The following is a 14,021-nucleotide window of genomic DNA, read 5'->3' on the forward strand; positions in this document are numbered from 1 at the left end:
TAGAAATCTATATATTTATCAATCCATCTAAAAATCTATATACCCCGTCTATTATTACCGTTCCGCTTCTCGTTTAACAAGACCCACCGTACCAGCATCTTCCTACTACATTCACGAGCAATTACACAGTGTTTATTGTAAAAGCACTCCGCGAGAGAACGGGGAACCACCCCGCGCGATTCGAATGCACCTTCCCCAGCGGGCTCTCCGTAACATCCTCAACAAAAGCATTGTTGCCGTCGACCCAGTTGCAACGCGCGATTTAAACCGCTGTTGCAGAAAATACGCGGACGGATCCGGCAAACCGTCGAGTAAAGCCGAACGTGTCTTCGCAAACAACAATAAACGCCCGCATCCTGCGCTGAAAGGATGCATCGTACAATACGATCGTTCATTTAATCGTTTACCGGCCCGATCGGCCATTAGCAGTCATTTTTCGAGCACAACGGCTCATTCACGGACCCATTTGGATCTGGTTGCATTTCACGGATGTTGTTATTCGCGCCCGTGCAACATTCAACCCTTGCGTTCGATTTTCCTCGCGACTATGTCTGCTAGGTTTACATTCCTGTTAACACGTCGAACACCGAACGATTTCACAAAATACAGAAAACGTTCAGTTCGTTCGTTAAATTACGTTAATATTAATCTAACCTACGATATAGAGATGTTTTTCGGTAATTATACTTTGCTTGTCACTGATGTCGAAAATTATCTGTTCATCATAAACCATACGCGTCAATTGAAGGTAAAACGTTGACAATAGCAGAATGATCTTTTTTAGTTCACGCTCAACGAAGTGAAACTCATTTTTATAAGATCGAAGGAAGAATTCTTAGTCTCCTAGACGTAACGACACGACAAAGAGTCAAAGCGTTTCAAACAAGGAGGAAGAGTTTCACGCGAGGAACACAAGGATATTTCCGAATCCTTCGTCGCGCGATCGAAATGCACTCCAGCTCCGTTCCGTCTCTTTATCTCGCACCTGCCACATTAGTTTGCGCTTCACGCCAATTAGCTTATCGGCCGCTCCGCATTCGTCCGCGTAATCTCGCGACGACTTAAAAACCGCTCTTTTTTCACTCCGCGAGAAGCCTCTCAACCGGCGCCGCGCTAGAAGCGAAATTATCAGGTAACGAGCGTCCGAGGGAAACCGAACGACCAAGAATCCAGGTCAATTATCAGCGATACCGTAACGTAATTAAATATTATAACGCCGCTTCTTAATTGGTTTTTAACACGTCTCGTTTACCTTCCGCGCGTCGCTCCCGTCGCGAGTGTCGGAACGAATGATTTGCAACGGCGGTTAAATAAATGGCTCGCGTATAAGGGAGTCGGTCGAGGATCGAATTGATCGTTGAATAAACATTAAGCGAATGAACCGTTGGGACGAGAAATTGCGCTAATCGGACGAGCGGCCGAGCGAACTGCGAGTTTTCACGCGTTTCCATCGAACGTTAACTAAATTCAATAGTATATTATCGTAAACAATTCAACGCTATTTGCATTATTTACTACGTGAAAGAAATATATTTCTAAACCTTACACCAGCTTGTCTCGTCGATATTTCGTTTTCTCTTGCACCGACAAGCTACATTCACGCGATCTGAATTCAGTAACAGCGATTAAAATACTTTCGTTCTCTAAAATCTCATTATTATCATTTCTTTTGCTAAGCTATGCGAAAGAAATATATTTCTAAACCTTACACCAGCTTCTCCCTTCAATATTTCGTTTTCTCTTGCACCGACAAGCTACATTCACGCGATCTGAATGCAGTAACAGCGATTAAAATACTTTTGTTCTCTAAAATCTCAATTATTATCATTTCTTTCGCTAAGCTATGCGAAAGAAATATATTTCCCCGCATTCTTCAACGCGGTGAACTCACCGAATACAATGACCAGAGTCATCTTGACCGTCTTCACCTTCGCCCGGGGGATGAGTCCTCTGGAGGAGGCTCTCCTGGTGTCCCTGGTGGGTCCCTGCCGTAGCGCCCCTCCCTGCGACCATATAGTAGCTACGATCACAGCATAACAGCCCCCTATTATCAGCGCGGGGGCTATAAAGAGGGTAACGCTGACCAGGCTCATGTAGATCTTCCACTGCGTCGGCGAGCCCAGCTCGATCCAACACTGGGTCTTCCCCTGGCAAACGATCCTGCCCGATTATGCTCGTAATACGATAGATTCAGAGAAAATATGGGTTCGAAGCGACCCGCTCGAACGGCCCGGGAATTCAATCAGCGAGCTCCATCGTTCAACGGTCGTTCGATTATTCGGCCACCGAGACGTTTCCACGGAGAGCCCCGCGACAGAAATTATGCGACTATATTTCACTAGATTTCACTTATCGCGTGGGCAACAGTTTGAACCTTTCGTATAATTTATGAAATGAGAAAGAAAATCATCGTGAAACGTATCAAAGAATAACGACGAATAGATTGAATTATCGTTTCCACATTTCACTCATCGCGTAGGCAACAGTTAGTCTTAGAATTCATGAAATGAGAAAGAAAATCATCGTGAAACGTAGATGTGTATTTAGCGAGAATGATTACTGTATATATCAAAGAATAACGACGAATAGATTGAATCGTTTCCCCTGTTGGTTTTTCATTTCTACTGCGCCTCTCGTTCCGATTGTCATTCTTACATGCAAATTTCAAAGTTTATTCGGTTTCAATTGTAAGCTCGCGGGTTATTTCGCGATTCTGATGTGTCGAAGTGCACAGAGTCGATAAAGCGTTCAGTACCTGTATCGCCTTCTCCTCGTAGAGGAAGATAATGGGGATGCTGAAGAGCGCCGACAGGCTCCAAGCTGCGACCACCAGTGCCCTCGCTCTCCACCCTGTTATCACAGTCGAAGCGTTGTTCATTAGACTCAGAAATGCAGTATCTAGAATTTTCAGCGTAGATTAAGGTGTTTCTAAGAAGAGTGAATGTAAGAATGAGCGTGAGTGAAGAAGCCCTTCCTCTCGCAGCTTCCGAACACGTACAATAATTCCGGAAACGTTAACTCTCTCAATTCTTCGTTTCCGAACTCAACCGCATTGACTCGTGACTTAATTATTCCGAAGTAGACCATCATTACTCGAGATCCACTCTTTCATTATCTATAATATAGTAACACTATAATGATATTGGTATCTATTCATCGAATCAAACGTTTCTCTACTCTGGAGTTCTTCATTCGTCGTAAAGTCGTCGAAAGCGACATCGAATGTCCCAAACATCGAGAAACGCATGATTCTACTGGTGAATAAACGGTAAATTCGTTTGAGAAAGACACCGAATTCGTTCCTAAACGTATTACTTTAAGTTTCGAAGTTCTTTCTCGCGGCGAATCTAAGCAGCCATCGGATCGGCTTTCGCAGACGGCAATTTTATAAACGGCCTGAATATCCGCGGTGCATCGCGGCCGTTACGAGGGTAAATGAACAGATGCAGGTGCCGGGATCCCGAAACTTTCCCGTTTCCCCGAGGCTTCTTCGGCCGAAGTTTTGCGGCAGCTGCCTCGGTAATGGAGAAAAATAAGAAGAGGAGAGTGCAGGCTATGCGCGTGCTGCCGCAATAAAGAAACTTCCGCGAAGTTGTTGCGGCTTGATAGAACGACGCGCCTTTGTCTCCGTGTTATTAACCGCGATCGCGGCTTTCCTGCGATCGGGAATCCCCTTATCGTCCGTTAACACCTTGCCTTGTTATCTCGAGAGAGGTTCGTAGCGAAAATCTTTGGTCGCGTTTAATAGTAGAGGTAGGTATCAGTTGAAACGACCGGTTTCGATTCCTTTGTTGAGAAGTTAGTGATGTCACATGAGTATTCAATGCTTGAAATGATCTTGGAAGTACATTGTTTCCTTTGAATATTATAATGAATGCGTGAAGAAGTTGGGAATAGTCTATTGTTGCTATTTTTATGGGGATTATATGGCAATTGGTGTTAAAAGTTTGGTAGTTCTAGTGCTAACGCTGGAACTACTGAGCAATCGAATCGTCTGATCTTGTAAATTTTGTAATTAAAGTTTAATTTTAGTGAGTTCAGTAATTTTTGTAATTTTAGTAATTTTAGTAATTTTAGTAATTTTAGTAATTAGTAATGTAAAGAGAAGTCTAAGGTGGGTAATGCTAATTTTTCTAGTAATTCTAGTCTTAATAGTCGTGGATTTTACTTGCATGGAGCTATTTCACACGGATCGAGAGTAAATATTGCGTTGTTTTCGAATATTTCAACCTTTCATACCACCGTTCCCTCGAATACGATCATAACTTTTGAACTTTTCCGTTGGGAACATGATTAAACATGAAGCAATCCGCGCGAGTGCTATTTCACCAGGGACACACGTTACATTTACAGCAGCAGGGAACTGGAAATTATTCGGAAATGCAGGGACGCGACGAGTTTATCCGTCTTCCGATTAAGAGGTTAAGTATGACCGACCCTGTAAAGAGATCACACGGCTGCCGAGTGTAATATTCTCGACTGCTCTGCACGCTAATAAGATACTGCGAAATTAGATCCCTTGCTAGCTCCTGTCGGGATTAAATGTAAATCAACACCGCGCTACACCGAAAACCGTGCTCTGCTTACTGGTTTGCCGAATAAATTACACGCGATGAGGGACAGACTTTATTCTACATACAGCAGGGACTACAATCAAAACAAGTTAACTTCAAATTTCAATGTAAATGATCAAAGTTGATAGACCCAAACGAATATACCTTACGTTTAATTCGAATCAATATAAAGTAATCAACTTTGTCTTGTTTATTCCAGGGAAGAGACTTTTCAAGTTTCCAATAACGAAGGTAATACAATTTTATTTTCCTAGTACCGCAATGATTGAAATCTAATTAAGAGAATTAAACTAAGTATGCATCATAATAGGTAAAGAAACAATTAAAATCATAGTCACGCTACTACGGTTCTTAGCACTCCGTTTAGGTGTCAACGGTTTCGTACGATCGCACTCGATTCAGCCGATAAAACCACGCCAACCGGATACTGTCAGTGGCTGGTGGTTCGTTGATATCCTGACGCGATCAGGGCACTTTTTCGTTTGATGCCACGGTTTTCCACCTTCCGATCGAGCGCCCCGTCGTTTCTTTACCGCACGCGTTCCGACAGAGAGTGTCCCAGCTCGACGGAATAAAATAAGAATAAAACGGTTACGCTCTTGGCAGTCTGGCAGCTGAAAGGGATCTCCCAGCTAGCAGTAAATACTCGGGAGCACGATGGGAAAAGTGGGGCGACTGAAAATCTCCGACAGACAACGGAATTGCCGTTGCCGCGGTGAAATGTCGCCGGGTCTGCAACAGACGACGCTGCCGCGGGAGCGTCGCGAGCGAATCAATGGCGGACGCGCGGTCCCGGCGCGCTCGATCGTTTCGGACCGCTGCGAGCCCGAATTCTGCTCGACGATCGGGGAAAACGGGGGATCTTAATGATCCGTGCAGCATGGCGTCGTTTATCATACAGTAAAGAAGCAGGAGACAATCACTTTTCGTACAAAACGATTAAAATATTGAAGATATCAGCGAAGCGTGAATGGTTAGTAAAATACTAAAAAATCACAGTAAAACGTTGAAATACGTTTACAAAACTTAACAAACAAGTGAGAAACTAAGATAATCGCGCAGTATTCCGGGTTTTCCCAATTTCTGATAGTTGCTTAGACTAACCACTGTCGTGACGTGATTTTTTTAGCGAAACGCGTGATAAACTACTACTATATAGTTCTTCTGTAACTTTTCTTTGAACTATTAAGCTTGAGAAGACTCGGGACTAAGAAAGTTATCAATCTCGAAGATACAAGCATCGAAGATTCAATTTTTTATATACTTCTGACAATAAAAGCAACGCGTCTTTCATATTTAGTAACTCTTAGATTCTTTCTTCGGATAGACTTGAAGTTTAATCTATCCGAGGTTAACAGGACGAATTTACTCTCGATCCGAATCGTGCAGGCGGCGAGTGGGCGAACAGAAAGCGAAGGTTAATTAACGTAGAAGCCTGAGTACTTACACCTGCCGGTGAAGTTCATCGGTCGCGTGATGGCGTCGTACCTGTCGATGGACAGCGCGACGAGCACGTAGGTGGAGCTGTACGTAACGACAACTTGCATGAACCTTATCAGCTTGCAGGCGATGTTGCCCGCGTGCCAGGTCACCGTCATCCGCCAGATTATATCCGTAAGGACGGATATCAGGCCGACCAATAAATCTGCAACAAGATATGCGATGCAGCGCGCCGTGATGATTCATCGCGACGCTATTATTAAACCGTATCCGCGAGGCGTCCACTTAATTCACGAATGAATGAACGACCCGGCCGTTCGTTAACGTGTCGACTGTCGCGGCGCTCGCTGATGAACGCAGCTTCCAAATTGCTGCGAAACCATCGCGACGAAAGGATTGACGTCGAATAGAAACCTTTAGTTGGATAGCGTGACGTAACACAGCGAATCGTTAAGTATTCATTTTAACACTAAAACTACTTGAAAATTCTCTATGGAAACTCCAACACTTTTCTCGCAGTAACCAGGCAAACGAACATCATGCGAAGCTTCCAGTAAGAAACCTGCAGAAAAGGTCGACAGTGGGTAGAGTATCAAGACGCACAGTTGACGAGCCGCACGACTCTCCGCGCGACGATGGGAGCCCATAAAAACGCGGTTTAGAGGGTATCTCGTGGAGTGTTGCGACCGTTGGAACTGCCGTTCCGGCCGCCATAAAAAATACCTTCCGGCCTGTGATTTCGGACTTCGTGCTTTCGCGCGGCCGCCTCTTGCTCGTATATTCCCGCCGATATTGAAATTCGATTTGGACTTATCGGTCCGCGGGTAATAACGCAGATTGCGCGATCGATCTCGTCGCGTTGCAGGCTGCCACGTATCGAGGATTAATCGAACTCGTCGGCATTTCGCGCCACGCTTCAACTTTCAACGCTTTCCCTCTTTTTCGTTCCTTCCTTGATCATCTCTGCAATATATTGGTACCGTGGAGTGGGCAGGAATCATTCGCAAACGCAAATTTTAGGATTTCTACGTATTATAACGATGGCGATACATGCATTGACAGTGGATTCTATGGAACCTGTTCGTTAAATAATTCCGACGTGTTTCGGAATGATTTCTCTTTTAATTTGAATATTGATTTTAGTAATAGGATCTTTGGTTTTGAAAATAATAAAGAATGATAGGCTAGAAGAATGTTGCCTCTAGAATTTTAGCTTACTTCTACATTTTCGATTTCATCATTTTATCTCGATTTAACGATTAATTTCCTGATGTCTTCTCTTCTAATTCGAGTGTCTTTAATAACAGAATCTTTGATTATTGGAAATAATAAAGAATGATAGACTAGAAGAATTTTCCACCTCTTGCCTCTGCATTTTCGATTTCTCAGTTTATCTCGATCTAACGATTCATTTCCTGATGTCTCCTCTTCTAATTCAGTCTTAATTTCAATAATACTCTTCGTACACTGCAAATTGCCCAAAAAGAAAACTAAAAGAACATTGGACCCACGCTCCTGACTCCCAAATCTCCAATTTCCTTCGAATGCAAGTTGCATCGCCACTCATGCATAGAATCGTGAAACCCAGGTACCGATGCACCTATCAGCGACACGTACCACGACGCGTGAATAACATAAAGAAACAGAATATATCTCGAACAAACGCAGGAGTCTCGAGAGCAGATGTCGATGCATCAGCAATACGTCTCATAACGAGCAGCCGCCTGGAAACTGTCCGTGTTCCGTGAAACATGGCGTCGATACTTGTATCAGCGATACGTGCCATAATGTGCAGGGACCTTAAAATCCATCGAACGCGCGATCGCGCCCCGATGTATCGGGCTGCTCCCGCGAGGAACGGGCAGCGTAAAAATCGATCCGGCCAAATGAGAGAGAAAACAAGGAGAACCGACCGCGTAACCGAGAAAGGGAACGAGGAGAGGAGCGGACGAAGAGGATATCGCGAGCGTATTGCGCCCGGGCCACGGCGATTTCCGTTTTATCGCGTCCGGCGGAGGGCTCGTTATTTTCCCGCCGGAAGGAGCGTTAGAAACGTCCAAGAAAAAAGCGAAACGGTGCAACGTTCCGTGTGTAATCGCGGGAATGCAGGGGATGCCGACGCGCGACGGCACAGTTTCGCGTTTCCTTGCCATTTCACGCGGATGAATTGCTTTTTACACGCGACACTGGACCGTGTGAGTCGCGGAAGGTGTTACTCAAGTTTAGGTACCGAGGTGACGTTATTTTTGGAATAACAGACGATTCTGTAGTTGGAGTTTCTGATGAATTCTAATTATTTGGAATTTTAAGGGAGAATGATAGTGGTAAAATAACGTGTGTCTATTGCAGCAATGTTTGGAACATGAAATAAATTGAGTATCGAAGTGACGTTATTTTTGGAACGATGGAAGATTCTGTAGTTGGATTATCGGATGCACTCTGATAATTATTTTGAAATTGAAATAAATTGAGTATCGAAGTGACGTTATTTTTGGAGCGATGGAAGATTCTGTAGTTGGATTTTCTGATGCACTCTGATAATTATTTTGAAAATTAAATAAACTGAGAACCGAAGTGAAATTATTTTTGGAGCGATGGAAGAATTTGAAAATATAGTAATTAGTAATAGTACTAATGGTAATTAAATTAATATGTCTTTCTTGCGCAACAGATACGCTCGGAAAATAAAATAAGTGACCGAAGTGAATGAAATTGATGCTTTATTGCATGTTTATATTTGACGCATCTCTTTGAAGCCCGCGTCGATCCTGAATGCTCGGAGAACTGTCTGTCTCATTCATTCTCATTCCACTTATTCCACGAGACTGTCGAACTGTGCTCCATGTCCTCTTGCTGCACTTGCGCTTTCAATTCATTGAAGTGAAAAGATATCGTCTATGGACAGTACCATCGCAATTCTTGACAGTATAATTAAAAGAATCACTATCATTTTATCGATTATCATCAAAATTGTTCAATTCAAACGAAGTTCAACGCGCCACTTGCTAATTCACGCAGGAACGTTTGACAATGCGTCAAGAATAACGCAAATGAAACGCGCAGCTATTGTAAAATTGAACGTCAACTTCGCTTTAACGAGTGCTCGTTAGCGGCAAAGGAGATATCAGTGTCTTAGACGGTTTCATAAATATTTCCAAGGCTCGTTGTTGTTTCTTCGTGGAAATACGATAAGTAAGAGGCACTGTAGACAAAGAACGCAAGCAAGAAAAATAGCTGACTGCGCGATTTTTCCGAGGATTACCCGTAGAAATCCTGGCAAGATTTTATTCGAGGAATATGTACAAGAGGAGGCCAGCGGTTGCGGAGCGCTTCGAGAACGCGGTAAGACGCAAAGAGCATTGCGAAGTTACGACCGCATCTTCGTCTTTGCCTCCACTCGACAGGGGAAACCCTATACGGGAGCACGGAACAAAAGGAATGTACAAAGGGAAAACGTTCCGAGACGTCTCGAGACGTTATGCACTCAGGCGAATATCGATTACACCATAGTTGAGTCTAAATTCAATATTTATGTGATTATGTATGTTGTAAAGAGCCTTTGGCGCAATCAACGTCTTGCAGCGGCATTTTCTTCGTTAATGCTCGTTAGATTTTGTATAGTATGAAGGATTCGTGGGAAAACTAATTCTATTGGTGGGAATAATTTTGTATTTGATTATCTGATAATCCGACGATTTGATTTTTACAGTTTTGGTCAGTTAGTTTCTTGTAATTCGATCGTTTGGTCTTTTCAAGCTTTGGCGATTTAGTTCTTCGTAGTTCGATGATTTGACCTTTTAAACCTTCGGCCATTCAGTTCTTCGTAATTCTATCATTTGGTTCTTCAAAGCTTTGACCATCAGTTCTTCGTAATTCGATAATTTGAACTTTCAAAGCTTTGGTCATTCAGTTCTTTGCAATTTTATCATTTGGTTTTTCAAAGCTTTGGCCATTCAATTCTTCGTAATTCGATAATTTCACCCTTTAAAGCTCTGGCCATCAGTTCCTCGTAATTCTATCATTTGGTTTTTCAAAGCTTCGACCATTCACATCTTCCTAATTCTATCATTCGATTTTTCAAAGCTCCAGCCATTCGCTTCTTCGTTATCCGTTAATTTGGCCGTTTAAAGTTTCGGCCATTCAGTTCCTGACAATCTGTTAATCCGCTAACTTTCGCAATTTCAAAGCTAAAATCAAGTGAAATATGCCGCTGTTCTTATTCCGGCGATCCGTACCGCGCACGTCAGAAGTTCGACACAATACGGTAATTGAAGTTAGTCACAGTGGTAGTTAAATCAAGCCCGGTGCCTATACCCTCGCCATGAATCAGGCGCAGCAGCGCGCAGCCAGGCCGTTATAACGGTGAATTAAACTTTCTGCCACTTCAATTACTCGGTCACTTAATTTCGATTTCAATAGAGACGCCATTCGGTTTTTATTAATTAGTCGCCGCTCTGCTCCCCTTTCGGGGGGCTTCGTTAATTATTTTATTCTCCCGAAGCCGCCGCGTGACATTTCCACGCTTGAACGAGTGATACAGATACCCCGGTAACTGGATATCCGCTTCATATGTAAATTTCCCGATTCATTAACCCCAACGATGCATCGAATCAACTGAATACAAATTTCGTATTACTCTTTTCTATCTCGTGTCGTTATACATTCCTTCATCGCGCGCTGTAAATCCCAATGTAACGCGAAATTCACGTGGAAAATGACTCCTCGCGTTCATCAATCATTTCAAATTCACGTTTCATCCTACATCTATAATTTTTCATTTAAAACTGTAGCAGAAAGAGAATGTTTTATTAAAACAGTATGTTTTCTTCGCGACTAACAATAAAATAATCAACCCAAATCAAACCAGGCACAATATTTATTCACTCGGATGCTCTCAATTTCTCGCACACTTTCTAGAACACTCTTCCATTAGCATGCATCAACTTCACGTATACTCGGAATATTCTAGATCCATTAAAAACGAGCATCGTTAACATAAAAGTCAATATTAGAGAAGATCGATTTAATCCAGAACATTCCAATGGCTTCAACATTTATCAAAACGCGCTCGCGCGTCGTTCGTCTATCGCACGCGTTCGTTCATCGATACGTCCATTCTCACACTCGAATACATCCATTCCGAAACGTACACGAGAATCAGTCCATATCCTCGGTGCATCAGAAAATCCGGAAAGCAGGATTCGCGTGAAACGCAACTTCTACATCGAGCGCGCCTTTCGCGATACTAATTCCCGATGGAATTCATGGGAGGATAGAACCCTTCACTCGACAATTCGATCATCCGGGTTATCGATGAACTCCACGCTGCCAGAATAACGCGATAACGCGAACGCGAGCTACCGGCAGCGAAAATTGATGGGTCGCGATCGGTTTCGCGCGGATCTTTGAGACCTGTCGACGCGTGGAAGGCGTCGGTTACCTGCGAGCGCCAGTTGCTTGATGAAAAAGTCCATCCGCGTTTTCCGCCGCTTGCCCCATAAGAGGCCGATCAGCACCGCGATGTTGCCCACGACTATCATCGCGAACAACAGCCACAAGACGGTGAACTGTTCCGTCTGCAACAGAAGAGAGAACATATTTTGAACACACTTTTAAAGAGAGAAACAAAGAATTACACGTTTATGTGAAAAAATCAAGAATTCATCGCTGAAAGAATTAGTATAATGTCAGGCTTTACGTGTATACTCGTGAAACAGTTAACTGGTGTTAATATTCAATCTTCACGATGGATAAAATGTCGGTAAATCTAGCGTGGAACAGAGAAGCTTGTCAAATTATCATTCTCTTCGATTTCTTTATTGACTTATTTTTATCGGTCTGTCAATATTTACCGGATTGTCAATAGTTCCATGGGCCATCTCGTTGTGTCAACAAAGCACACAAGAGCTATCGTAAATTGAACTACAGAAGCAACGCGTGAAAGGGATGATAACATTTAACCGAGCGCGTATCACCGAGGAATCGAAGTAAACGATTTTTGGGCGAACGTTTTCTTTGGAAGGAGGGACATCCTATCGCGAGTGACCAGGGGGATTCTGTTGCTAACTAAATAAACGATCGATAGACGCTCGGAGCTTTTACACGCTCTCGGATTTATTTAGAAAAGCTTTCCGACTGGTACGATAGAATTTCTTTTCAGAGAATCGTGTCGTTACCTTTTCTTTTTATTAAATGTAATATAACAGTCTCGTGCAAATGAATGCAGAATGAAATATCCGCTCGAGTGCACGGTGTACCTGTAACAATATCGTTTCGCTCGGCGCCGCAGAGCATTGTGCGCGCCCCGAGATTCCGCGCTTTATTCTGTAACAAGATGCAACGCGATAAAATCTACGGCCACGCGCTGCAACTACGCGATTGATCCGCGTCCGTTTTAATGGCCTCTTTTACTGCGCGAAGGATCGACTCGCGAGGAAACAGTTTATACCGAGCTTCGAATGGAATTGAACGGCGCCGAATGAAATCGAATGAAATCGAGCGAAATCCTTGATGATCGGAACTGTAATTCCGTGACGTGCAGTTGACGTCTCGACGATAATTTCCTGCGATGCTAAACGTTGGAAGAATCATCTGATTTTCGAAGACACGTCGCGAGATCAAGATCCTTCGCACGATTTGCAGCGATAACAGTGATTCTGAGCGATACTAAATTTAGAAGTTAGTTTTTTAGAGGAACTGTTATACATTACACACATATCTAATCAAAATGATCACTTTATTTTATGGAACAATCAAAAAATGTGCGCTGTACTCTACGTTCTCAGCGTGTACATACAAAATAACTTTCCACTATTTAAAAGGAAGTTAGAAAAAGGTTAATTGCAGAAATCTACGGTGACCTTTTCAAGCGCGGAAATATTTTAATTGAACGTCGACCGGTAAAGAATGTCTGTGCTCGAATATATTCGGAATAATCAAGAGAATTAATTAGACGCGGCGGTATCTATTGCTCGCGAACACTTGGGATTCATTGTGCGACTCTTCCTTGGCAACGGGAGCTCGAAACAATCGCGACGAGTCGCCTCCTATCGAGCTCGAACAAAGGGATCAAAGAATGCTCCCGACGAGAGGCAGGAATCCCGAACGTGGAACATTCAGTTTGTTTCCCCGATCGCGAGCAGTTAATCAGCAAAGCGGTCGGTTATTAAAATTCTCGTTTGGTCAACCTTTGTTTCCGATGATTCGCCTTTCTACCGGAATAACCTTAATCAACGGGCAATTAAACGATTAAACGAGCGGAATAATTGTTCGAGCGCTGTCGAGGATGAAAGTAATTCCACTATTTATTGAATGTCATTCGTGCAATCTAATTTCACGAGGGAAATTAATTGTCGTTACCAGACTGTGAATTGTTGTAAAGTCTTCTACCTTGTCAGGGATTTTATTATGAGATCTGTCGATGTATAAAATATTCGAAATCCGTTGAACTTCATTCGCTGACTCGATTGCGTGCAATTTCGAAGCAACGAAGTATTATAATTACGTTCTACTTCAGTGTTAATACTTCGACGTTCGTGGTAATTTAGGGAATAAAACGAAAGTTGCTAAGAACTGTTTACAACTCGTAAATCACTGTTACCAGCGAAGAACAGAGAATTGCGCGCGAAAATGAAATAGCTGTTCGACAAACATGATTATTACCGAACGAGCGGCTTCAGTTTCACTTTTAACGAGAACAAATTCACATTCGTCGCATTCTTCTTTAATTCACGAACAGGCGGAGAATGTACTTCACGACGCGTGCATAGGAATAATGAGAATACCAGTGAAATCACGCGAATTTTATGGCGGAAGATATTTGCGCGACTAAATGCCACAGTACACGACCGTTTCCCTATGCGTTCGACAACAGGGAAATGGCGAACGATTACGAACTATGCGCGCATCTTTCAGCGAAGTCGAAAGCACGCCCCCAGTCGAAACATCATTGCGAACCGAGAATGCGGCAGACGGAATTCAATTTCTGAAGAGACTCGAAGAGAGCGG

The 14,021-nt window shown here is 43.2% G+C and overlaps 1 protein-coding gene across 5 annotated transcripts in view; it reads right to left on the reverse strand.

Moving 5' to 3' along the window:
* The window catches only part of CCAP-R (Crustacean cardioactive peptide receptor), a 79,207-nt gene that overhangs the window by 7,836 nt on the left and 57,350 nt on the right, over window positions 1–14,021 (reverse strand). For 2 of the 5 annotated variants that reach the window (XM_031970881.2, XM_076367543.1), the window contains exons 3-6: window positions 11,455–11,590; window positions 6,022–6,219; window positions 2,756–2,898; window positions 1,892–2,147 (exon numbers count right to left, since the gene is read on the reverse strand). In XM_031970881.2, the coding sequence (XP_031826741.2) occupies window positions 1,892–2,147; window positions 2,756–2,898; window positions 6,022–6,219; window positions 11,455–11,590 (733 nt within the window). Of the gene's footprint in view, window positions 1–1,891; window positions 2,161–2,755; window positions 2,899–6,021; window positions 6,220–11,454; window positions 11,591–14,021 lie in introns of all 5 variants that reach the window. The other 3 variants (XM_031970882.2, XM_031970884.2, XM_031970883.2) reach the window with 3 other exon arrangements.

The sequence above is a fragment of the Nomia melanderi genome, chromosome 5 (assembly GCF_051020985.1).
Source record: "Nomia melanderi isolate GNS246 chromosome 5, iyNomMela1, whole genome shotgun sequence".
Taxonomy (NCBI): domain Eukaryota; kingdom Metazoa; phylum Arthropoda; class Insecta; order Hymenoptera; family Halictidae; genus Nomia; species Nomia melanderi.